Genomic DNA, 17,884 nt, shown 5'->3' with positions numbered 1-17,884 from the left:
GTCAGATACAAGTGCTTTTAATTTCTAAATTTTTTTACTTTCGCATTTTAAGGGGTTGCAGGTCCCTTAACGACTGCTGTCCTTGACTTTATACCCAGGTGTCTGAAAGGATTTGATTTTTTGTTTTATTGACATGGGTACATAGATATAGTCTTTGTTCCCGTAAATGTTGTTAGGAACACAACAAGCGGTCTTTGTCAGTTCTGCTTAGGAGTACTGCCTTCACGTATACAATATATGTGAGTGGGTTTCTGCCAATTAAATAAAATGCACCACACATCTCATATGTAATCATGTACTGGATTGTGCACTTTGGCCTTGACCTGTACATTCAGGTCAAGTCAAAGTATGAATCAGGAAATTCATACAAACAAAATGTGCACCAGCTGTAATAGTCTGCAAATCACAGTCTGTATGGGCTAAAAATACTGTCGATTGTGATCAACATTTCAGCAAGATCTATGTACTGTCAGCATAGACTGTAAATGCAGTCAGACAATGTGTATGCATTCATCGATCGGTTGCACTGATGGTGTTCTGTTGATCCAACTGTCTTGCCAGAGCATTGAACAGTCAGATTTGCAACACACATTTGTGACCAAATCTGACCAGCCTGGCCACACTTTGCTCAGGCCCAGAGGCCAGGTATTGCCTCCTTAATACAAGTGGTCCAAAACTCTATTAGTTACTTGTGATTCATAGGTAATCAAGTTGCCTAAAGCAGCCTTTACTTGTTAGAGTGTCTGGCCTACATAGATCGGTAATAAGGGTAGGCTAATATTCAATTGTCCATTTGACACACTCTGTGTCTCTTGAATAATCTAGGCCTCCAGCCAAACAGTGCAGCAATTCTTCTTCCTATTTACGCTTCACATCCTGAGATTTCAAAATTTTTTAGACATTTTCGCTGGTAGTGTCATGTTGCTGGAATGATATGCACTAGATCTATTGAAGTGTGATATTAAAGATAGGCCTGTCTATCAGTATTTCCCTTAGAATTTTTTTCATATATTTTATCTGGGTGATGTTATACATTTGGTTACACATAGATTCAACTAACAATGTAAAATAGAAAAAATGTTAGGCTTACCGCTTCTGCACCTTCCAGCATAGCCAAGATGAAGAAAACATATCTCTGTCCAGTTTCCAATGCCTTGTTCTCAAATCCATCATGAATTTTTTGGTCTCCAAGTGTAAAGTGCCCAGGTAGAGATTGGAACCCTGCAGCTATATATGGCTTGGGAAACTCCACATGCTTTAAATGGCGCACGCTCCGACGATGCTGCTTGGTAATAGTGTGAATTACCTGAAATATACAACATGAAAAACATAAGTGATGTCTACAAAATTACTAACAATACAACATGAACCAATCGATTGTAGCCTTGCATCTATGCTGCAAAATTAATTTAGGTGATCGAGAGGCACTAAATGGATAAAAACTACTTTAATCCATGGAATTCACTGTTTACAAGTGCTATGGTGGCATCACAGTTATTTAAAATGATTGTACAGATTAAAATCAGAAAATGCTACAAACAACATCTTTAGATCAATCGCTTGTGTGACTAGAAGAGCATTTCCTTTCACTTCAATGTTTGTGTCCATAAGGGAGTGAATGAGCACTTGTGAATGCAGCTTCTTTCTAGCAGAAAAAAAATCTCCAGTTACACACTATGAAGATGAATAAAATAGTTTATTGAGTTTACTAAAGAACTAGCCAGTTAGCAGGTTATGAGAGAAATAATTTTCTCACTCATGTGTGGTAACAATCAAAATAACTTAGTAACACCTTAACAAGTTAAAACTCTACCTGTCTCAGTATAATCCATCTACCTCCATATACATAAAAAGAACTATTAGTGAAAACATTGATGTAAAAACTATTTTGGGAACAAAATCTGGACAAAAAGCAATGGTAAATGAGTTCAAGACAATTGCTACTAAGACTATTTCAACTCTGGGATACAAACAGCCTGGAACAAATGGAGATGGAGAGATATAGTTTGCTTAAACTTAATTAACCACCTACCCTTAGCGGTAGTTGGTTTGTCCACCACCAGCACCAGAAGGAGGGGGGATTAGAGCCCACACACATATGTTGCTTGACAGTATTTTGCCCAATCCCCAGGGTGGGGTTTGAGACATTCCCCAAGGATATGGGGCTTATTTATGTATTTAGATTTCCTAACCAAATGTACAACAGAAGAAAAATGAGCCCATAGAAGGCTAGCGTACAGGGATTATATCAGTATCAGAATTCTGCCTCCGACGTTGATATCAAGCTTAGTGGCGATTATACTTTTTTTATTATTATTATTATTATTAATATTGTTATTAAGGAGGGCCTTTAGGAAGCAGACTTTGTTTTTGATTTTTTTATTTAACTTAACCAACTTTTACACTGTGTGATTAAAAGGTACATGATCACATGGCTGTCTAGTGCATCATAGTTTACACCAGTGGTTGAAGTGAAAATTTACAAGTGGCGGTATGGAAATTTAGACATGACGGTATTAAAAATGTAATGGGAATGTAAGTGAATGGAATTTGATAGTTTTGATAGTTTTACAATGAAGACAGTAGAAGTTGTGGTGGTATCACATAGTACAGTGGTTCCCAAACTTTTTGCAGTTCGCGGCACCCTTAGAGTCTCCAAATTTTTTCAAGGCACCCCTCCAAAATAATTACTAAACAGTCCTGTTTTAGAGGTAGTTGGGTCAAAAAGTTGTAATAAATATTTAGGTCACGACAGAAATACTTATTCAGTTGTATGCAAAAATGCCCCTCTGAATCCAGGCACACTGCCCCCTCTGAATCCAGGCACACTGCCCCCTCTGCATCCAGGCACACTGCCCCCTCTGCAACCAGGCACACTGCCCCCTCTGCATCCAGGCACACTGCCCTCTCTCACGTTGCCCCCTCTGTCACGCTGGCCCCCTCCTCTGCCCTCTGTCACGCTGGTCCCTCCTCTGCCATCTCTCACGCTGTCCCCCTCCTCTGCCCTCTCTCCCCTGTCAAAGTCGTATAATTGGATGAACGAAAGTATATTGGTTTAATATTGGTTTGCCGTGCGTATTGCGAAGCGTACGCCACGTGTTACGTGACGTGGTACGTTCGCACGGTAAAATACGCACGCACACACCCGCATTACAACAGTTAGTTATTTATATAATTTCATATTGGTTTTGTTACACTGTAATTCAGGAGCAGATAGTATTCGGTTTATCATTAGTGTATATATATATATATATATATATATATATATATATATATATATATATATATATATACACATATATATATATATATATATATATATATATATATATATATATATATATATATATGTTGATTATATGTACATTGTAGTGTTATTAAAGGTTTAGGTAATAGGAAAGGTGTCATGCCTGATATCATATTGAAGCCCTAATCATCAGCAGCTGTCCGGTGCAGTCGGCGAAGAGATCGCACATTGCATACTTTAGTTATTGATATTAGAGAGTAAAACCTTTGTATGATACTGGCTATGAAAAGGAGCAGACCCCCTGGAGAGAAGACCCCCACCTTTGGATTCCTTAGATTGAATCAACCTATTACCTGGCTGGCCTGGACCCACCCAACGTCTGGACCTATAGAAACAATCTACGTCATCTCTTTTGTTCACAATGAAACACTGACTGTATATATATCAGCTGCATCTCACTGGGGCCTCAGTCAACTCTGACACAATATTCTATACAGAATATTGTCCATCGGGTCCCGTGGTTGCGCAGCGTGCGCAAGCGATTGCAGCGGTATGTATGTATTATCTTTTGGTATTGGCTGTGCTGTACTGTACTTTATCATGATATAATAATGTATTGAATTGTTGACTATTTACATCTGATAAAAATAAATCACTTTGTGCTTTGGACACACATTCAATTGATTGGGCAATGCTTATTTTAAAACAATAGAATTACTTTAATAATTTGGGGGCTCATGAGTTAGGAGTTACGTTACCGTCAGGTATGCAACGCTTACGATATTCGGTTCCTCAACAAAGGGTGGATGGACGGACGCGTCGCATAAAGCAGGAAAGAACGTAATGCGTCTAATACCTGTGGTTCACTGTGTGTTGCGAAACCGAATGTCCGTTGTTGCATAGACTGAAGGAACGCTAATTAGAATCTAGGGACAAGAAAGAAAAATGTTTCTTTTTATTGTCGTTTTATGTTTTAAAGTGTATTGCATTGCTGTGCGTATGTGTAGTTCCTGCTGTGCGTACGCGAACTTCCGGTAGATTTGCCACGTGGTTGAACAATAGTTTTGATAGTTGTTATATGCATACTGTAAGCACTTGGTAAAGTCTCTGAAAATATCGTGCCATTGTTTGGGAAAGTTATTTTCTGTACAGAAAACAAAGGTTATGTGTGTGTATGTGAATAAATACATAAAGGCAAAAGTATACTGGTAACTAATAGGCAACTATAGGTTTTCGCACGTGCACCCAATACTAATCACGACATTCACTGATAAAGGGTATTGTTTGCTAGAAGGGACAGAGCATTGCGGTGTTATCTGTGGTCCGCATAATGAATCATTGAGCTGTGCAAATCGACCGCATGGCAAGGCCATGATTGAGTATTGGGAGGGCAGTGTGGTACTATTTAAAAATTCATAGCGCTGTAGTTCAGGTGTGTCTGACGGGGCATGTTAAAAAAGGTGACCTGACAACAAAGGTTCTGTTCTAGGGCTGAGCAGGATATAAAGAAACCTTTGTGTGAGTGGTGTTCTGTTCTAATAAGAGCAGGTGATAAAGAGACACCACAGAGTATGCATGGCATACTCAAAGCGAAAATAACAGGTTTTCGCGGCATTCCCAAATATTAATCGCAAAGCTTACCGATAGTTAGTATCCGTAAGCCGTGCGATCGGACCGCATGGTTGATTTAGTGCAGCCGTGATTGCGACTTGGGAGATGTGGGAGGAAATACGCTGCAACCACTGATATTCTTAATTGATATCTGGTGCTGACAGTGGTAAAGTACTCACACTAGGAAGGGCATTGATATCTTAAGGGGACGTGCCTGTTGAAAACATCCATGAATAAAAAAATCTCTAGTAAGTTCTGTTTGAAAGGAGAACAGGTAAAAGTCTTTTTGTGTAGCGTTGAGAAATAGGTTGTTTTCACAATGGATACGAAGCAAACGCTAGAGATAGTTCATGTTGTGCTACCTAATGAATGGCCGGTTGGTTCGGCAAAATATGTTATGTATAATAAATACGGTGCGTATGCTACGGCATACTGCGACAAATGGGTCAAGATGACCCAGGAGTGTGTGAAACCTTTCCCAAACATAAGTAGTCTTGACTCAGAGGTGTTAAATAATGTTAGAAATAAAGTGAGGTTGATTAAATCAACAAAAACGAGAATTGAACATGATGACTGTTTAAAATTGTGGCAAATGGAAGGTAACACGTGGCAGAGCAGCGAACGCACAGCGGAAGTGAGTGTAAGGAAAAACATGTGTTCAGCGGAAGTAAGCGTACCGGAAACAAGCATTCCGGAAGTGTGCGTTGCAAAGCGTGGCGAACTGAGCGCAAACACGCCCCCGATAAATTCGGTTGGGGCGGGAAGTACAGCCAATACCAAAAATGTAAAAATGGTAACTAGTAACTTGTATGGTGTTTTAAGTATTGATAAAAGTAATGTTTCAGGACAAAGAAGAGGAACGGTCCCACCAGCAGGGGCAGCTGCTGAAAGTGGTGAGAATAATGAAAAGGTTAACACAGGGGGAGACATTCATTGTACTGCAACAGCAATTCCAACAACTAGGTCAGAACAGAGTGATTTAGTAGGCTTATATCCTATCCACAGAACAGCAGTTCCCAATGGGAAAGCGGACAGAGATGGTGTAGTTCCCATGAAACAGGTAGCAGTGTATTCTCCATGGACTAAGACGGAACTATTTACAATAATGTCTGATTTCCCTGATCCTAGAAAAGAGTTGGCCAAGTGTCAGAAATTTATTAGACATTTAGGTAATGCACATGAACCTACTAATAAAGATTGGCGAGTGCTGTTTAGAGCTTGTCTTCCTCTCGATACTAATATACAGAAGTTCATTGAGGGTTGTAGCTTGGAGAAGGATAAACCCTTAACTGAGGATAACAATCAGCATAATATTAGACGTATAATCAAAGAGTTGGCCGTATATTTTCCAGTGACTGTGGAATGGGGCAAAATATACAACATCAAACAAAAGGGTAATGAGAATACAACTGATTATTTTTCAAGGGCGCTAGCGGGCATTATTAAGTACACAGGAATATGGGATATAATGGTAAATCCACATTACAGGGAGGTAACTGTTGCAGTACTAATGAACGGCCTCCGGGAGGATCTAAGGACCTGGATACAAACCTCTTTTCCTAATTGGAGAGGTCTCACGGTAACTGATATTAGAGAGCATGCTATAGAACATGATAAAAATATATGTAAAAAGGAAAAAGCACAGAGTGATAGGTTAATGATGTTGAGTATCCAGGCGTTAGAAAAACTACATCCACAACCTCAGAATTATAAAAACCACTATAAGGGACGAAAGAAACAGAAATCTTTGAAGTGTTTTAACTGTCTTAAAAAGGGACATTTGAGGAAAGATTGCAAAGAAAATATTAGAGCCAAGGCTAAGAAAATGGGACACGAAGCAAAGAGACTTGGCCCACCTAAGGGGGAATCACATAGACACCCACAGAGACGGCGCACACAAGTCTCGGAGACTTCTCAACAGTTTCCTGTGCACCTCATAGCAGCCAATGCCTTGGGGGAGAACCATAGTCAACCCTGGAGGTTAGGTCAGACCTGTAGTCCTACAAACAGGTGGGGTTTAAACAGTGGTAAGTAGTAGTGTACAAGAAACTGATTTCTAAAAGATAACCTTTGTTGATTTTGTTTGTTCATTTATGTTGTGAAATGTTTGTTTTCCTAAATTGCTAGCCGACGGCAAAGAATAGAAATGTTTGTTGTGTTTGCTGTTTTAAGATAACTATCTTGTTTTTCTTCTCACAGGTAAAGGGGACACAAAAGGAGTATAGACAAGTGTTTAAAAGGGGTGAGATAGAGAAATAGAAGAATTACTCTTGAAAGACTAATTAACAATAGACAATTGGAACACTCTTTTGTTTTAGGCTGCAGTGACTCATGATAATTTGTTTGGCTGAGAATCATTATCTAACAATGAAGTATGTACATACTTTGCTCCAAAATATCGTTTTATGTATTTCAGAGAAAATATGAATCACTAAGAGTACATTTTTACATTTCTCTATTATAAGTTAGAAAAGTCCGTTGAAAAGGTATGTAGTCAATGAGATACCGAGTTCTTAATGAACAAATGACGGACAACACTGGATTGCACTGTTAAGAACCCCTAGTCAAGTATGGGGAGGGGTCATAGTTAGCAAATAGCTAAGGGGAACAGTGGAATGAATACAGCCATTTGCCCATAGGGTCAGAGTCCAATCCAGCTGTCATTTTGTTGTAAAAAAATCTCCCTTTCTACATGTATATTTGTATTCAAACCTTTGTATTCCCATCATTCATTGCTTTCCTATTTCCCATTCTTTACACAAATGCTAGTCTCTCTCTCTCCTCTCTCTCTCTCTCTCTCTCTACTCTCTCTCTCTCTCTCTCTCTGCTCTGGTAGAGATAAAATCAGACAGTCTCAACAATGGGGCTAAAACATATTGTATTTTTTTTACATAAGACCAATTCAGAGATACACACACTAGATTGACATGAGTTACAGAAACAGTCAGGGGTTTTGTTTTCATGTGTATAGAAACTGCTGATTTTTTTAAGCAGAAAGGTTCTGTTGTGGAAATACGATTCATGTTTTATAGATTGCATATCTGTTTTGTTTTTTTGTTTTGGTTCGTGCCTCCTGTACAAAAATGTGCCTTTTTATGGATGCACAAAGGGTGGAGACAGGAGATTGCTAGAGGATAGGCATACAGATATGCATCTCTGTGTAGAACATTGGAGTAGGATTTTTACCACAAGATATGACATAATGTGAAACCCTAGAAAATGTAGAATTTTCATGTTTTATAATTTTCACTGTTAGACAGGCATGTACTGGATACTGTTATATTTGAAGAAAGTGTTATAGAAAGAGACCCCTTTGCCTTTTCCCACTTAGTCAAGTAGCTGAATATGAGGTACTGAGAATGACATGTGAGTTGGCAGAGGGAAAATCGATTGATATACATTGGTCTTTAGCATTTTTCTAGCCTAGAGGGCGATGTTGAGGTGACTGAGAAATCGTTTTATAGCAATACCAGCACATGATTAGGACACTACATAGAGGACTTTATACAGTGACACAGTTACCAACTGAAGTAGCTGCTAGTAAGGTCCACACTTACACGCACAACCATACAGGGCTGTCACACCAGAGAGAACATAGCTGTCAAATAGACAGCAGGGTTTTATGTGACAGCTAACAAATCTATGTTTTGTTTTGTTTTTCGTTGTATTGTTTTAGTTTTAAAATGTGAACACACACACACATGTACGCATACACATATTGGTTAATATAGGAAGATTTGTGTTACCTGAAGAATAAACTGTCTGGAAGGTGAAGAGATGTGGTGAGGAGTCTGGTGGACTCTGGAGAGATGGACAAGGTAGACCAATAGAGCCATCCCATATTTCTCCTGCTGATGGGTTTTCCTCCAGGTAAAACAAATACACGTCATCCAATTACCACCATGCAGGATCCTCAAGTATACACAGGTGTACCAATGAAAAATGTCTGGGTAGAGGTGTATTGAAATGTGTCTAATGTATTACTGTATCATACTCAAAGCTTTTGTTATTTAATGTGATAGTCCTAGAGTTATAATAGATGACAGGGGTATTCATGTTATTGATAATAGATGTATAATGTATGAGTAGTGGTAACAAATCACATACTTTCAGTTAGCCATAAACCAGTGTGAACATAAAGTAGTGGTACTCGGTAGAATGAATTGAATAGAATAAGAGTTGGAACTTGATTGAAGTGCCACTAGTCCTTTCCCGCTACCAAGAGATCACCCCTGGGCAGACTCTTAACCTGTCCGTTTTTGAAATGTTCTTGACCCCTCGTGAGATGAGATTGTAACTGGGAGGCTAGGTTAGACCTTGAGAGAAGGTAAATAGTGAGACAGTAACCGAGAACATCCAAAACACTGTCTCCTGAAAGGTCACACTAACTGTCAGGATGTTGGATCGGGAGAGTAAGTTATGGAACAGAAATCTCTTAAGCTTAGGTTATTTGACAGACAGGTACCAGGTGTAGGCTACCAGCCTCACGGCTTCAAGGGTAGCTGAGACACACTGGTGCCCATACCACCCACTGCAGAGGGGTCAACACTCAGAGAAGGGTCCAAGGGCACTCATGAGTCTGTACTGGAAGGCCTCAAATGCAGTTAGTAGCACCTGAGCCAAAGGCTAAGACTGTTGTCCAGCATGAAGTTGTAGTTTTTCCTCTTTTGTGTTCTCTCATTTCATTCTCTTCTCAGGATGGTTAATTCTTTTGATTATTAGCTGGTGACAGAGACTGGTTCAGGTAATGATAAGGAGGTATTGGGGAGGAAGAAGTTAGTAGCATAATCAGTCCGGTCAATTACACTATTCAATTCAGGGGTAAAGGAAAATTTAGAAACCTTGGAGCTTGGAGAAAGTGCGAGGGGCTATTGTCTGAGTAGCATTACGTCCGTGAGTACGGCTACCCCATGGTTAGAAAAGAGACACACCCAGCGATGCCAGTCCAGTAATATTCGGACTTGAGCAGGCATCCTTGAGAATGATTATCATTCTTGGGAGGGTAAGGTTTTAGACCAAAGGGCTGGGCGTGCTCACACGTGCCTCAGTGATTATATCAAGTAGGATTAGTTCTCTTTCCACTAAATATTCTTGAGGTACCCAAACTATGGGTGGGAGGTCACTAGGGGAAAAAGTAGGACACCTAGGTCCCTTAGTCTTAAGTCTCCCAATGCTTTACAAGCCGATCACTGTTAAATCTGAGTATTGGGAGACTGGGAAGAACGAACAGACAATAGCCCGCCCACAAGTGTTGATGAAAAGAACTGGTGACATTATTAGACGTGTGTATATTAACGTAAGCTGAAGGAGATTGCATATGACATTATTGATAGACATAGGATGATGCTATTGATGAACATGAAGTGTTTAAATGTATTCTGAGCTTAAAGACATGCGTTGGACAGAAGAACCTGTTAAACTTGAAGAACTGTAGTAGAGAATTCTGTATAGCTGACACACGTTCTACTGTACCATGTACCTTTCCAAATAATGTATTAAGTGTTTTATTGCACCCTTGAAGGGCATACAAAAGGTTATCTCCAAGCTCCAGAAGTGTACGGTTTATAGTAAAAGAAGAAGTCGTTTAGAAGATTAAGAATTTCTCTTATGATAACTTGTTTAGATCTACGAAAAGCATGGACATACACCAAGGGGGATTTGTATTACATAACAATGAAACGTGGTACTGAGATCCTGCATATAACATCTTTAAGGTGATAGTTTATTGTACTATCAAAGGGTGGACTGTCAAAGTCGTATAATTGGATGAACGAAAGTATATTGGTTTAATATTGGTTTGCCGTGCGTATTGCGAAGCGTACGCCACGTGTTACGTGACGTGGTGCGTTCGCACGGTAAAATACGCACGCACACACCCGCATTACAACAGTTAGTTATTTATATAATTTCATATTGGTTTTGTTACACTGTAATTCAGGAGCAGATAGTATTCGGTTTATCATTAGTGTATATATATATATATATATATATATATATATATATATATATATATATACATATATATATATATATACATATATATATATATATATATGTTGATTATATGTACATTGTAGTGTTATTAAAGGTTTAGGTAATAGGAAAGGTGTCATGCCTGATATCATATTGAAGCCCTAATCATCAGCAGCTGTCCGGTGCAGTCGGCGAAGAGATCGCACATTGCATACTTTAGTTATTGATATTAGAGAGTAAAACCTTTGTATGATACTGGCTATGAAAAGGAGCAGACCCCCTGGAGAGAAGACCCCCACCTTTGGATTCCTTAGATTGAATCAACCTATTACCTGGCTGGCCTGGACCCACCCAACGTCTGGACCTATAGAAACAATCTACGTCATCTCTTTTGTTCACAATGAAACACTGACTGTATATATATCAGCTGCATCTCACTGGGGCCTCAGTCAACTCTGACACAATATTCTATACAGAATATTGTCCATCGGGTCCCGTGGTTGCGCAGCGTGCGCAAGCGATTGCAGCGGTATGTATGTATTATCTTTTGGTATTGGCTGTGCTGTACTGTACTTTATCATGATATAATAATGTATTGAATTGTTGACTATTTACATCTGATAAAAATAAATCACTTTGTGCTTTGGACACACATTCAATTGATTGGGCAATGCTTATTTTAAAACGATAGAATTACTTTAATACCCCCTCCTCTGCCCTCCTCCTCTGCCATCTGTGCTCCTGGTCTGCCCTCTGTCCCCCTCCTCCTATGCCCTCTGTCCTCCTCCTTTGCCATCTGTCCTCCTCCTCCTCTGCCCTCGGTCTGCTCTCTGTCCCCCTCCTCCTCTGCCATCTGTGCTCCTGGTCTGCCCTCTGTCCCCCTCCTCCTCTGCCCTCTGTCCTTCTCCTTTGCCATCTGTCCTCCTCCTCCTCTGCCTGCTCTCTGTCCCCCTCCCTCTGCCCCGCGCCAGGCAAAAAAAAAAAAAGAAAAGAAAACAAACTTACCAATCCGCGCGGCTCCGGGACCCAGCAGCCTCCTCTCCCGCAGCTGTCACTGAATGACGTCAGTGACAGCTGTGGGAGAGAGGAGGCTACTGGGTCCCGGCGCCGCACGGATTGGTAAGTTTCTGTTTTCTTTCTTTTTTTTTGCCTGGCCCACGGCACCCCAGTGACAGCGCCGCGGCACCCCTGGGAGCCGCGGCGCACACTTTGGGAACCGCCGACATAGTATGACATAAAACTGTATACACCCCCACTTCAACCACTGGTTTACACAAAAATGTGATCCTTCTCTAGATAGGAAGCTCATATATACAAATAGTCCAGCATAAAATCCAAATGTTATTGATACATTTTCTGTTAGTCTTTGTCATTCTAAAGTTCAGTCCTAACCAACCAAAATGGCTTAGTAATATGCAGATTAATATTATTCAAACACTTTTAGCAACTACACTGATAGTTATAGATCTATGTGATAGAGGTATGGACAAGTCACTGACAAACATTTTCTTCTTTGTGTAATTCATAGCATAATTCATCACAGAATACTGATTAACAGAAGCAGGAACAAATCAAAACCTTGGAAAGGCTCTGACTGTGGGAACAGCGTGAAAGCTTTTCTTGCTGCTTGTCCAAGAACATCTGAGAGTTTCTAGGATTTGCCAGGACTCCCAGGAGAGCAGTGCAATCTTCTGGTTCCTGACCACTTCCCTTGTGAAGTGGATAAGGGAGGAGCTTAATGACAGTGGCGAATAGTGTCATCCTAGCCCTACCCCGCGGTGATAGGCCAAAAATTGCATTGTTTTCTGCAGTGACATTCAGGAAATCAAAATTGTTGGGAAATATGCATTAGCATATGCACAGAATGCCAATGAATTGGGAGAATTATACTCACCATTAATTTACTTTCCTTGAAGTACTGCATGACAGCCCTTATAATAGGTTAACTCCCTACTCAGCTAAGTGTAGATAGAAAAAAAGAAACACACCTGAAGGGTATATTAGACAACTCCTCCTTCATACTAGTGTCTTTAGTAACTTCACAAGCAGTCCTACAAAAACATAATGATATAACATGTGTAGGAAAATAGTGCTGCTATGGAGTACTTTAAGGAAATTAAATTAACAGTGAGTATAATTCTCCCATTTCCATTACCTACTCCATGGCAGTTTTTACAATGTTACATGCTAAAGCAGTATAAATCGACAGAGTGGTCTTAAAAACAACAATGCTGTTAGTGCATAAATTGAGTTGTTATTCAACAAATTGTTGGAGAATCTTTCTCCCAAAACTGTGAGTCATAAGCAAACAAAACATCTAAAAGATAATCCCCGGTGAAACTGTACTGAAATGACCATCCATCTGCTTTGCAGATGTCGTTCACCGAGGTCTCAGCCTTACATGCCTAGGAGGTAGCCACAACCCTTTTTCGAGTGTGCCTTTTAACAATTCACAACTGTTTTCCTTGTAGGCCTGTGCAATAACATATTTGATCCATCTTGCTAAAATAGGTTTTGAAACTTCCTGAAACTGCTTATTCTGGAAAGATAAGTAGAGATTGTTCAGACCACATCTAGAGTATGTAATTGTTCTTCTTTCTCATTAGTTGACTGTGACTAGAGATGGTAGTTTTATCTCTTGACAAATATGGAAAAAAGAAACCACTTTGGGAAAATAAGCAGGTTTAGTCCTTAAAACCACTTTGTCTGCATAGCTGTTTATAGACAGCCTCTTTAGACCACAAGGCATGTAGATCTCCCTCTCGACGGAGAGATGTTATTGCTACTGAGACCAATTATATCCAAAATAAAAGGCATCCAAACCAAGACAGGGATCCCAAGGCGCTACAAAAGGTTTAATCCCATGCTGCAATTGTTAAAACTGCTTGAAAAAAAACAGAAAAATATGGTTATGAAAGACCCACTTAGCATCAAGGAGAATACTGAGTGCAGTTATCTGAGCTTTCAGTGTAGAGAGAAACAGACCATTCACAAAACCTTCCTTAAGAAATTCCAAAGTAACTGGGATTCTGGCAGACATGGGAATCTCTATCCTCTTTAGAGATCATAGAATTAATATTTTCCAGACCCTGTTATAAATGATAGAATAATTATTCTTTCTTGCTTGAACAATTATGATAATAACTTAATCAGAAGCACCCTTGTGTTTTAAAAGTGACCGCTCAATCTCTATGCCATCAAAGAGAGGGAGTCTGGAAGTGGATGAAGAACTGGTCCCTGGTGTAGAAGATCTGGCCTGCATGGTAGAGGATAAGGTTGATCTCGAAGCATCCTACCTTGCTACTACATCCACTGTCTTTCTGAGTGCTCTGTTGTCCCTGTGATGGGCATGAAACTGGAATACCTTGGCATACTTGGCTGTAGTCATAAGACCTATATTGGGGAGATTGAATTTCTGAACTAGCAGATAAGTGACTTATTTGTGTAAGGCCCATTGTCCTGGGTAGATCTGATGCTTTGAAGGGGGTTTAGGACAACCTGAGCTGGTGGAAGTGGTGTGGTAGTGGGGTACAGGTAGGAGGTTCTGGATCCTGCTTCTTTGAAGTACTTGAGATTTACATGGCGCAAGTTGTGATAATGTGTGTAAATGAGAAAAATTGGAGGGAGAGAGAGCTTAGCTGTATGTAGCAAACCAACCAGGTTTGAGAAGGATTGCGGTTTTCTTAAAGGGTGTGATCAATTGTCCTTTTAGGGATGTAACAATTCTCCTTATAATTTGAGTCTAGTTTTTGCGTCCTATGGAAATGCTTAGTGTATGACTTATCCATGTAGCTTCAATCTATGGGATGACGTATGTGGGGTGAGACATATGTGTTTTCTGCATTAAGTGAACTTTCTCACAAAGTGTATGAAAACTCACAGTTAGACAACAAATTTGGACAAACATTGGACAACATTTGATTACTTCCAGGAATGAGCTACATCTGCCACAGCCTATTTCTGCACTACTTGTCTATCTACACGGAACACTGCAAATAGCATCTTTTAACTCCCCTAACTTTGTGGCTTTTACTCTTGAATCACAATGTTTAACAAATTGCTTTTCTTGGTGTCCTTTCATGGAATTATCTTTAGGACTGTATCATCTTTCACCCCTCCATCAACACAAACATTTGTTCACATTGCACCTTCATTACTCCACTCACCCATGAACTTTTGTCCTATTTATTATCTCTAACGAGCACAGCCTCCTCCTGTCACCAGAAAATAAAAGGTCACAAATCTTACAATCCCTTTACCTATCTTTCTCTCTCTCTGCTTCTATTAGCCAGTGATATATCACCTAATCAAGGTTCCCCACACTCCTCACACACACATACATCAGAACTCTACCGCTCTATAGCAAACCTCAAACACATCACCTGCCTCCCCTCTCTTCTCCCATACATGACCCCTTCCTCTCAAAAAAATCTCAACCTTCTGGCAATAACAGAAACATGGCTCACGTAATCAAATACTGCCTCAGCTGCAATCTTTTCACATGGTGGCCTCCATCTCACCCACACCTCCAGACCTGAAGGCAGACAAGGAGGTGGGGTTGGACTACTTCTCTTCTCACAGTGCACATTCACAGTTCTACCAAATGTCCTATCACTCGCATTCACATCTTTTGAAGTACATAGTATTCGCATTTTTAATACATTCTTTCTACGTGTTGCGGTGATCTATCGTCCCCCCCCTGGAGAACATCAACAATTTACTGAAGATTTCTCTGCATGGCTACCTCACTTCTTATCTTCAGACATCCCCACTCTCATCCTGTGTTACTTCAACATCCCCATTGATAACCCACCTTCCAAAGCTGCTTCCAAACTACTTTCTCTATCCTTCTCACTTGACCTCTCCCAGTGGATTGAATCATCTACTCATCAGGATGGCCATTACCTTGATCTTGTTTTCTCTAGACTCAGTTGCTCAGTTTCTAATTTCCTTAAAACACCCTTCCCCCTCTCGGATCATAACCTTATCAGCTACACGCTCATCCCCACTGTCCTAACCTCTCCACTGTCTAAGTGTGCCAAGCGTCCTCATACCCGTGAAAATCTTAACTCTATTAATCTTCAACAATTTTCCACTTCTCTGCAACACCTTCTCTCCCCTATCTCTACATTCTCCACCCCTGAGATGGCAGTACCTCATTTTCACCAAACCTTAGAAACAGACCTTGATCAAGTGGCTCCAGCGACTCTTCATACTACCCGTCAACTTCGACGTCAGCCGTGGCACACTACAGTAAAGCAAAATCTTCAAAAACGTTCCCGTAAAGCAGGACATCACTGGGGTAAATCGCATACCTCTATTGACTTCTTTACATATACTTCTATCTACCGCACCTATCAAAATGCTGAGGACACTGTAAGACAAACATACCTCCAATCTCTCATCTATGCTCAGACTTCTAACCCCAAATGCCTTTTTAACACATTAAATCTCTTCTCAATCCTTCCACCCCTAACCCTCAAGCTACTATCAGTGGAAAAGATTGAAAAGATCAGACTAGAAACGGCTTCCTCTTCCTCGACAAGCAATCAGCTCAATTCCTTCCCACCGACCTCTGACACCCTCTCTTCATTTGCCCACAAATGAAGAGGAAGTATCTACCCTCTTCTTATCTTCCTACTCTACCTCCTGTCCTCTTGATCCTATTCCCTCACAAATTGGTAGATCTCTGTTTCTTGTGCTCATTCCACCTCTAACAAAAATCTGTAATCTCTCGCTCTCTACTGGCATCTTTCCATCACTATACAAGCACGCAATGATTACTCCTAATCTGAAAAAAAAAAATTCTGACCCAAACTTTCTCTCAAATTACCGTCCCATATCTCAGATCCCGTGCCTCTCCAAGCTTCTAGAGAGACTTGCCTACACTCACCTCACATGCTTCCTTTCCGCAAACAACCTATTGGATCCTCTTCAGTCTAGCTTTCGTTCTCAACACTCCACAGAGACTGCATTGACTAAGGTTATCAATGATTTGATCACTGCTAAAACTAAATACCATTACTCTCTCCTAATTCTCCTGGATCTCTCTGCTGCATTTGACACCATAGACCGATCTCTTCTAATACAAATGCTACAATCCCTAGGTCTTCAGGACACTCTTCTATCCTGGTTCTCATCCTACCTTTCTTATCGCTTTTTCAGTGTTAATTTCTCTGGATCCACCTCTGCTCCACTTCCTTTATCAGTTGGAGTACCGCAAGGCTCAGTGCTAGGTCCTCTGCTATTCTCTTTCTAAATGGCTTCTCTTGGAAATCTATAAAGCTCCGTTGGATTTCAGTATCATCTCAATGCGGATGATACCCAAATTTATCTATCCTCTTCTGATCTCTCAAAATCTGTGTTGTCCCGTGTGACTGTTTTTCTGCCATTTTATCTTGGATGACCTCTCGCCAACACAAACTCAATCTTTTTAAAACAGAGTTAATAATATTCCCACCCTCCATACCTGACATTTCTATCTCTGTGATTACAAGACCCTAAAATCCACCTCTCAAGCTCACTGCCTAGGTGTGATCTTTCACTCAGAACTATCCTTTGTTCCCCACATCAATTCTATATCAAAATCATGTTATGTACATCTAAAAAACATTTCCAGAATATGTACATATCTTACACAAGACACTGCAAAAACCTTTATTCATGCACTTATCTCCCGCATTGACTATTGCAATTCCCTCCTTGCTGGTCTTCCCCAAAACAGACTCAAACTCCTACAATCTATTTTGCACGCAGCGGCTAGATTGATTCTCCTTGCAAATCTTTATTCCTCTGCTGAATCGCCCTGTATGTCTCTACACTTGTTGCCTGTTTTCTACCGAATCCAATATAAAATAATTTTACTAACCTACAAGGCCATCAAGAAAACTGCACCAACATACATCTCCTCTCTTGTCTCACAATATCTCCCAACTCGGCAGCTCCGTTCTACACAAGATCTGCGTCTCTCATCCACCCTCATTACATCCTCCCATTCCAGTTACAGCACTCTTTCGGGCTGTACCCACTCTATGGAATTCACTCCCTCGCACA

The 17,884-nt window shown here is 40.3% G+C and overlaps 1 protein-coding gene across 1 annotated transcript in view; it reads right to left on the bottom strand.

The window, feature by feature from the left end:
• The window catches only part of LOC142149471 (receptor-type tyrosine-protein phosphatase S-like), a 418,525-nt gene that overhangs the window by 154,121 nt on the left and 246,520 nt on the right, over positions 1-17,884 (bottom strand). Inside the window, 1 exon segment of the mRNA XM_075204866.1 lies at positions 1,091-1,306. Coding sequence (XP_075060967.1) covers positions 1,091-1,306 — 216 coding nt within the window.

The sequence above is a fragment of the Mixophyes fleayi genome, chromosome 1 (assembly GCF_038048845.1).
Source record: "Mixophyes fleayi isolate aMixFle1 chromosome 1, aMixFle1.hap1, whole genome shotgun sequence".
In the NCBI taxonomy this organism is placed as follows: domain Eukaryota; kingdom Metazoa; phylum Chordata; class Amphibia; order Anura; family Limnodynastidae; genus Mixophyes; species Mixophyes fleayi.
This window is presented reverse-complemented; position numbering and strand designations above follow the sequence as displayed.